The sequence below is a fragment of the Solanum pennellii genome, chromosome 12 (genome assembly GCF_001406875.1).
Source record: "Solanum pennellii chromosome 12, SPENNV200".
Taxonomy (NCBI): Eukaryota; Viridiplantae; Streptophyta; class Magnoliopsida; order Solanales; family Solanaceae; genus Solanum; species Solanum pennellii.
In genome coordinates this window covers 25067472-25077175 of record NC_028648.1, presented here as the reverse complement: position 1 = coordinate 25077175, position 9704 = coordinate 25067472, and the positions used below count along the sequence as shown (strand labels likewise).

The 9704-nt window shown below is 35.4% G+C and overlaps 1 protein-coding gene across 1 annotated transcript in view; it reads left to right on the top strand.

The window, feature by feature from the left end:
- The first annotated feature begins 201 nt into the window (after positions 1 to 201).
- LOC107005330 (serine/Arginine-related protein 53) overlaps positions 202 to 9704 on the top strand; it is an 11454-nt gene continuing 1951 nt past the window's right edge. The window contains exons 1-3 of the mRNA XM_015203894.2: positions 202 to 1280; positions 3169 to 3220; positions 7920 to 8009. Of these exons, the coding sequence (XP_015059380.1) occupies positions 675 to 1280; positions 3169 to 3220; positions 7920 to 8009 (748 nt within the window). The 5' untranslated portion in view covers positions 202 to 674. The remainder of the gene's footprint in view (positions 1281 to 3168; positions 3221 to 7919; positions 8010 to 9704) is intronic.

Sequence of the window (9704 nt, the reverse complement as noted above, 5' to 3'; positions counted from 1 at the left end):
TGCTAGAAGGTGTCTAAAATGAAACTAAGAGAACTTCATTGTACAGTGAAGTGGGTTACTGTAATGTGACTCCTAAAAATGTGATCAGTGCTCTAGGTGATTTCATAGGGTTTAGTACATGTGTTTGTACTAATTCCATGCTTTTATCTATTTCTATAGTGGTTGGTAGGTGAGGAGCATTTGGAAAGCAAGACTTGGATCGTAGCATCATTCAACTGAAGTTGAAGTATGTCCTCATTGACTCGAGGGCATAAGATGTTTTTTGTTTTCTTCATTGGAGTATTTTAATAGACTAAATATTTCTATATTTTGAAGTATGGGTCATGTCCTAAGTATTCTTGTGTCTAAGTTTTGATGAGTTTGAGACTTAGTATTTCGATGATTTCTAATGAAAGATGTTATTAAAGATATTTTAATGTTTTGTGAAAATTTTTAATTCCACACTACTTTTCACTATGTATATGCTACGAACGATACGAAAAGAATTTGTACAAAACCTCCAAAAGATCAAGTACGCCAATCACAATCCGAGATTGGCTCTAACTTCTAGGGTTTGATCTCGGACGGTGGCATCCTAAATTTACACATTTCATTTAATTTTCTCAACAGGCGAGCCATTTGGTCTTTGCCACGAAACCGTCAGCGGCGGTGCACCACCCCATCTCTGCCCTAAGATGGAGGAAGAAAAGGCCGCAGCATACTACGACGAACTTACACGAAAAGGAGAAGGCGCCGCAAGATTCAAGCAAGGTCTAGGCTTTTCTTCAACTTCAAATGACGCCGTACCCATCCGTGGCTCTGCTCTCGTTTCTTCCTCTTCATTTCTAGGTAGCTTTGTCAGGGCATCAAGCCCGTCCAAAACCACCGAGTTCGAAAAACAAGCTCAGCTCCAAACCATCCAAAACAAGCTAAAGAATAAACCTAAAGATTGCCTTTCTTCTAGGGTTTCCACAAGTCCAAGTCGCGAAAAACGTTCCAGCCGGAGAAGCCCGAGTCGAAGCCACAAGTTAAGGCGACGGAGTCGAAGCCGGAACAGAGATAAAGAGAGGCATTCGAGGTGGAGTGAAAACCGGGATGCTTATAGGTCGAAGCGTCCACATAGGTCGACAAGTAGAAGTAGAAGTAGAAGTAGAGACAGAGATAAACATAGACAAAAAGAGAAGCAGAATACAAAGAGGACAAGGAGTGTGTCACCACGGGATCAAAGACCGGGGAAAGTTGGCAAAGATAGACCTGCTATGGTAGATTATAGCAAATTGATTGAAGGTTATCAAACTACGGTAAGTTTCATTCTTATTTCTCAATATAACTTGGTTTGGTTATAATTTGTGCTATTTTTGCTGTTAATATCACACACATTCTAGGCAGTGAGCGAAGCAGATTGGTACAATATTCTCATTGTCTTTAAAAGTGTCAATTGTACATCTTGATCTCAATTATACAGTATGTTTTTGAGGAGAATGCCACTACTGACCAAAACTGTGATCTTGTCCGCTAGAGAAGCTTGCAGTCATTTTAACAATTCCAGAGTTTTTAACAGAATGCTGGAATGTGTAGAATGTTTGAATTTATGTTCACAGATTACACTCGATCTTAGTTACTCCGTCCATCCAAATTTCATCCTAGCCTACTTCCCTTTTTAGTCTATCTAAAAAAAAAGAGCACTTACTAGTTACTTCCTTATCTATCGACAATTTAACTTTAAACTTTTCATTTACCTGGAGATGGGTTATAGCCACACATATGTCACTTGTTTTGCATGGAAATTTTCAGAAGTTTTTTTTATTTCTTAAACTCATGAGTCAAATACCACCAGATTAATTGGGACGAAGGTGTTGTATATAATAAGGTGACACACTCTTGCATTCAAATCCAATGATAAAAAAGCATCTTACTATGGTTGCTGAATAGGAAGATTGGATAATGTTAGGGGTATGCAAAAACCGAATTGCCCAATAAATGGAACCGAAAAAATGTTATTGGGTTTATAAAAAAGTTAGCGGGTTATTGGTTCATTTTCGGTTTTCACTATTGAGTTATTGGGTAAATTGATGACCCAATGAAACGATAATAATTTACTACTTTACCCTTCCTAAATGTTAAATATTAATAATTCAATATATAGCTTGACACTATAGCTATTATAGTACTCTACCCACTTTACTGGAAACTTAAAAACTAAAGTAAGGGTTCACAATTATAGCTATTTGATTTTAGCTTTAGTTTTAGTCTTGTTGGACTATTTTGTTTTAGTTTTAGTTTTAGTTTGTAATTGTAGGTTGTAGCTTTTGCAAGTTCGTAAAGGTTTGTAATTCGATTAACATATGAAATTTCATACTATGTTTTGGTGGTGACATGTAATTATAGTCTTAATACTAAATTTTCTCCTATTGATGCAATTTTTCATTAACGTTCGTGTTTTACTATAAGAAAGCATTTAAATAAGTGAGAAGTCATATAATATTTTACAGACATTTTCTTATTAGGTAAACTGAAAACGACCAAAAATTGATAAATCAAACTGATAATCCATAAAGCTGAACCGAACCGAACCGACCGATGCATACCCCTGGATAATGTTGCCTGAAGATGTTGCCTTTATGTTTTATGCTATAAGGATGATTGGATTGTAAAGCACGATATAGATTCTTACTTTGCGTTGTTAATTTCTGTAAATGTGTTTCAGACCGATGTACTTGCAAATTTGTCAAAACTCAAAACTAAAGAATAAGGAATCTTCTGATTATCGAGCACATTAAAATGACCCTTTAGTTGCATAGTGGATTTTATCAATGCTCCCATATCCATATATTTCCTCTAACTATCCATTTGAGGCTTCAAAGATGTGATAATGGACTGGAAATCACATATATTGATGTTGCTTTCATCATCCGCAAGTTCTCTTAATTGTTAGTGGTTACCAAGTAGGTGCAACCAATATTTTGGATCCATAGCCTTAAATTTGTTTGTTGGACTTTTTTGTTGTATCCTCTAAGATCTGTTTTTTGATAAATCCCCTAAGATCTGTAAGTACTTTGTTTCAGATTATGAAGCCTGATGTCCTCATCATTTCTTAGATGAGTTTCTTGTGAATACAAAGTTACCCTTCTCTCAAAAAAATAATTATGAAGCCTGACATTGTTTATTTTTTGTTTCTATGTTGAACAGACTCCAGCTGAAAGAGTCAAAGCCAAAATGAAATTTCAACTTTCAGAAAGTGGTAATTATAACTTCTTTTTCTGGTCTTTTTTGGATAATATTCTTCACTTGTGGATGCCTAATATGTAAATTTCGCTATTTAATGTACTATACAGTGGATACTAATATGTTTTAATTAGTTGAGGAGATATTACCTAGTTCTACTGATGGTTATGGGGCTGTTAACTCTTTCTAGAAAAAATGATATAACAATAGTGATGATTGCTAACAGGAAGGTCTAAGCCTATCATCAATACATGCAAGAAATAGCAGAACTAGTACTCCCTCTAGTCTAAGTGAATTGTTGGGTATGACACACCTCTTAAGAAACATGTTTAAGGGCATTAATTGAAGGCTACTTTCTACTTTTGCGACCTTCAGATTAATTTGTAAATTATTCTCCTAGGAAATGTGTAGTAGTTAAGAACCTCATTAAAAAGAAGGGTAAATGTGGAAAAAAATCTCAATGATTTTCATGAATTTTAAAAATTCTATTATTTTGAAGTATGAAAAAAGTTGCAACATTTCACTTAGGGCCCGTTTGGCCATATGAGATAAAATCATGATATGAAAGCTTATGAGAGGGAGATATAGGAAATCATGTTGAGTACATTTCGGAAGCCACAACAAAGGAGGTTAGCAGCGACAAAGCCGATTTGGCTACGAAAATCTCGAAGGACCAAAGCACCATAGTTTCCATGTAGAATGACACATAAATTGAAGAGTGGATGGTGGAAGATCTTGAACCAATCCAACAGGATCAGAGTCTTACTATCCAAAAGGAGGAGGAGACATTTGCATGGGTAAGACAAAATCTGATTAAGTTGGGCAAAATGTTTATAGTCGACATGAGGAGTCTTTGGAGTTACTTATGCAAATAGACAACTCAGGAAGGCTAGAAAGATGGAAAACGATTCCATCACTAATAAGTCTAGATACAAGGGGTTTAGGAGCTTAAAAAGCTTTCATCTGTTGACATCAATTTCAAAAGTGATGGAAGAAGAGAGATGGGGAAAAGAGGACAATGTTTTACCATGAAAGTAAAATTTGTCTCCTGGAATGTGAGGGGACTTAATAGTGGGGATTAAGAAGATTGGTGAAGAGCTTAATTCTCAACTGGAATGTAGACATAGTCTGTCGAGAGGAATTTAAGCTAGAGGGGGAGTTTAAAGATATGATAAAAGAATTATGGGGTGCAAGATGGGACAAATATGCTCGTCTTCAAGCTAGTTGCACCAGAGGGGGAATTCTGATGTTATGGGATAGCGAAAGGGGAAGTTCTATAAGTTGGCTCTTACACTCTTACATGTAAACATGAGGCTCTATTGGAGGATTATAAGTGTCATATAATAGGAGTATATGGTCGAAATTGTATGTTTGAAAGAGAACATGTAACAGGAAATAGGAGTTGTCAAAAGTTTGTTTGAGGAACCATGCTAGTTGCACTAGAGGGGAAATTGTGATGTTACGGGATAGCGAGAGGGGAAATTCTGTAAATTGGTTCTTACACTCTTTCATGTAAACTTGAGGCTCCATTGCAGGATTATAAGTGTCATATAATAGGAGTATGTGGTCCAAAATGTATGTTTGAAAGAGAACATGTAAGGGGAAATATGATCTGTCAAAAGTTTGTTTGAGGGACCGTTGACAATCTATGGTGACTTCAATGTCACGAGCTTCCACCTGAGAAGAGAAATTGCAAAAGGAGAACAACAATGAAAGATTTTTCAAATTTCATTGAAGACATGGATCTTTTGGGTTAAGGAGGTGTTTTATCTGGTTCAAAGGAGACAAAAACAATGCTGCTTCTAGAATTGATAGGGTTCTGATATATAAGGAGTGGGATGACAATTTCAGCAAAATTAAACAGGTTGTGTTGCAGAGATTATGCTTAGATCACAATCCAGTTGCACTACAATGCGGAGCAATCAGAATGTGTCATGAAAACATTGAGAGTGGAAGTTCTTGAAAGTTTTCATGATAAACTCCAATTTTTTGCTGAAAATGCTCTCATGTATGGTTTTTGGAAGGAAGTGGGTTCAATGGGTAAGCTATTGCATCTCCACCAAAAGATTTTCAGTTCTTATCAATGGATCACCTGAAGGCTTTTCCCCTACAAAAAGTGGCTTGAGCCAGGGAGATCCTTTGCCTTCTCTCTTTGAAATGAATCACAAACCAAACCCCAAGTTCAAATGCCAACATGGAAGTCACATACCTGCAGTATGCTGATGATACCTTAATCTTTTGTGATGCTGAGGGAGGGCAAGTACTGATCCTAAGATCAATTTTACTGCTTTTTGAGGGCTTTTCTGGACTACATATTAGTGGGAGGAAAAGCTAGTTGTTCTCGACCAATGAAGTCCCTAATATGTTGGAGTTATCTGGAATTCTAGGAGGGGAAGTAGGCTCCTTGTCTTCTATGTACCTATGTATGCCTCTAGGTGCCACGTCAAAGGCCATGAGCTTTTGGAACTCAATGATTGAAAAGTGTGAGAAAAAGTTAACTAGATGGAGATCTCAATACATCTCCTTTGGTATGCCCCTAGGTGCCAATTTTGAAGGCCATGGGCATTTGGAACTCAGTGATTGGAAAGTGTGAGAAGAAGTTAACTATATGGAAATCTCAAGACATCTCCTTAGGTGGCTGAGTAACTTTCATCAATTTTCTTTTGGATGCTCTCTCAACCAACATGATGTCTATCTTTCCCATTCCGGATGGAGAGATAAAAAGTTTAGACAAGATTGGAGAGATTTTCTTCTGAAAGGGATTGAGAAAGATGACTCTACTGTTTGCACTTGGTAAAAATGAACGAGGTTCTATGGGGAAAGAAACAAGGGGGTTTAGGAGTGAGAAGTTTGAAAATTCAAACAAGGCACTCAGACTGAAGTAATTGTGGAGATACTCACAAGAGCCTTAAGCACATTAGGGCTAAGTAATTAAAGCTAAACATGGAGAGGAGAACAAATGGAGGTATATACACCCTATGTTGTAAGTTTACGGAGATCTATTTGAATCTTTTAGCCTTTTTGAGAGGTAACACAACAATGAGGGTAGGCTATGGAAGTATGACCTCTTTTTGGGAGGACAAATGGTTGGGAAATGCTAGTTTAAAAACCGTTTTCCCTCAGATGTATGTGTTGGTGGTAGTACATCAACAAATGAGTTTAGCTGACAATTCGACACAACAAGGAGGAACATCCAGTTTAGAAGGAGTTTTAATGACTGGGAAATTGAAACCGTGAAAGAATTTGTAGAGCTCTGGCAGAGTTCAAAGGGACAAGAATGAGGTATAGATTATTGTGGAACAAAGATAGCAAAGGCAAGTTTTAGGTGAACTCAACACAAGTTTTTGAATGAAGGTGGCCAGCAACCACCACAATGGCCATGAAAAGAGATCTAGAAAACAAAAATTGCTTCAAGGAGGCATGTTTTACTTGGTTACCTGCAAGAGAAGCAGTTTTGACACAACAAAATCTCAAGAAGAGGAAGTTCTCTATGTGCTCTAGATGCTATTTGTGGAAGAGGTTGAGACAACCAACCATCTGTTTTTACCGGGCAAGATAACAACCCAACTTGGAGGATTTTTATCAGCCTTGGGGGAGTTGTTTGGACTATGCTTAGCAGAAACACCCACCTCCTCCATAGTTGGGAAGAGGTAGGTGGGGGAGATTCATACAAAAATAGATGGAGGATTGTGTAAGCCTATATCTGCTTGACAATCTGGAGAGAGAGAAGTGCTAGATGTTTTCATAGCAAAAGTTGTGTTCTTCAGAAGATCAAATTGAACTGTATCAGACTTTTTTGTTTCTGTTGTTTCTGAGTCAATTATTCAGATCCTTTGCTCTATTTAGATTTTAGATTCAGATATCTTGTTTTGTTGATAAGTTGTAATTATGGTTTCAGTACACATGGGCCATGTACTGATTTTAGTCAATATATACGAATGTTACCTTTCTAAAAAAAAATCATATAAGATGGAACTGAGTTTTGTTTGTACATACAATTTGGGTACTTTTTGCTCATAAACATAAAATCCTCAAATTATTAAAATTGCCCAACTCTTTATACAATCTTACCAAATAAGCAAAAGTTCATAACAGAAGTATTATACATTATCCCAAAGCTGTTATAAAAGAAAACACAACATTTATGATCAAACTTTATTTCACTAAAAAAGTAAAAATTGAACATGAGTTCCCTAATGAGTTGTTGTATATTACTCTTACTTTGAGCTGTTTGTCGGTCAATATCATTATGTTCGTGAATATTTCATTACTCTATTATTCTCGCAAAAAATATGTCGATACGAATGATTTTCTTTACAAAATATCAACTCGTGGGTTTATTTTTTTATGTGTAAATTGTGAAATTATGATTTGACTTTTTGGAGAATTTGGGATTTTTGATATGAAATCGCATGTCCAAACGCTGATTTCATTTCATAGTTTCAAATTACAAGATTAAAAATGCATGTCCAAACACCTACTTAATATGGACTTGAGGGAGTATATCATAAGAACATATTGTAGCTTATAGGTTTATTTGAAGTATAGCCTTTTCCTAAATTCTTGCCCCGCTTTTTCTACATTTTTGTTTCATATTAGTTGTCTGCTTATCTTACAAGCTCATACAAACTCTGGTAGAGGTGGAAGCTTATCACTTAAACTTAATACGAGTATGGATTGAAGTAGCCCGTTGTTTCTTTTGTTTCTTTTGACAGTTCGAAAAGATGAAACAATAAGCATGGGCTCGGGATGGGAGCGTTTTGACTTTGACAAGGATGCCCCTTTGGATGACAACGAGATTGAAGGTTAGCTATTTGGTTGCTATTGTTTACATATGAACATTGTCAAATTGAATCCTTTACATTATCACTTTTAGTAGGATTCTTATTGTTGCTGCAACCAGGCAGTGGTCATAGGGTGAACCATATAACTAAAATCAGATTCCAGGTGTCTTGCACTGAGCTAGTTAAAAGGATGGACTTCAATATTCTTCCTTTATTTCCTACTTGTATAGCTATTTGTAGCTTGCTAGAAATCTTCAATGTAATGATGATTCCATAGGATGCAGAATTCCAATACACTAATGGTCAACGTGCATATAAGATGCAAACTAAAACAACATTTAGGTTACGTAGCTTGTGTATGAAGGATTTGTTTGTTCATTGAAATATTCATATCGCAAGGAAACATCTTAAGTTGGATGAGGTTTTCACCGCTAATAAAACAAATGTACTATAATTTATACATTACTCCCTCCGTTTCAAAAAGAATGATCTCCTTTCCTTTTTAGTCTGTATAAGAAAGAATAACTTCTCTCTTTTTTTGTTAATATTTAAATTTCAACTTTCCACGAGGCATATTTAAGGCCAACAAGATCAAAGGACAATTTTGTACATTTGAGATAACTTTAGTTTAGGACCACAAGATTCAAAAGTCTTTTTATTTTCTTAAACTCCATGCCAAGTCAAACTAGGTCATTCTTTGTGAAACGGAGGGAGTGTTAATCTTGTGGAGATGTGGATGATTAGTCTGGTTCGCATGAAACTAAGGTGACTTTCCTTTGGGGGGGGGGGTCAAAGTATAAATAAAGAAGCAAATATGTGAAAATTATAAGATGAAAAATGGAGCGAGACAAGGAAGGAATGCCTTGTCATGTTGTGTTTAGCTTCTTCCTACTTTTATCTTGCTCTATTGAACCTTTTAGAATTCTTGTCTTCTTTCTTTCTTTTATTTTCTAGTATTTCGCTTCAGTTTGAACTTTCTTTAAATTTTGAAATAGTGTCCATTCGATCATATGTTACTTTGAAAATCACTAAGCTTGTTTACAAGGTGTAAGGATTGAGTTACTAATATTATAATGCATATTCAGTAGATAAATAAATGACATTGTCGATTTCTCAATTCATTTAATTATATTTACTAGATTAGTCATTTGTAAAACAAGTAAATGATGAGTAACTGAAATAACTTTAGTTTGGTTTCGATCTCTTTAAAATGGAATTGGAAAAAATAAGAAACAAATACTATGAAATTAAAGAAAGAAATTCAATTAAATAGATATTGTTAAAAGGATATCCACGACTTTCAAATTTCTTCGTTTGATTAAATTAAAATTACCTTACTTGCATAATTTTTTGCCTAACTCAATTGCAAGTTTAATAGCAATTCATTGTTTTTTCAAGTGTTTCTTCCAGTTAGTACATGGAATGAGAGTTATGAAGAAATGAAGTGAGCAATAGAAATAAGAAGAATAAAAGAAAAAAAATACAAAGAATGTGCCTACTATATTTAAACAAAACCTAATTGAGAAGAAATGAAATAGAAGAGAAAAAAATGAATATAGCTTCACATTGAGCCCAAAAGCAATGGAAAAAATAATGAAAAAGAAAATAAAGTTTCAGATTGCGCCCAAAATTAATGAGGCTTTTTCATTGGGTTGGTATTCTGAGCTCAAAAGTTCAGCCCATCGCTTAGCCTATGGGACTTTCCAAAGCTAAAAG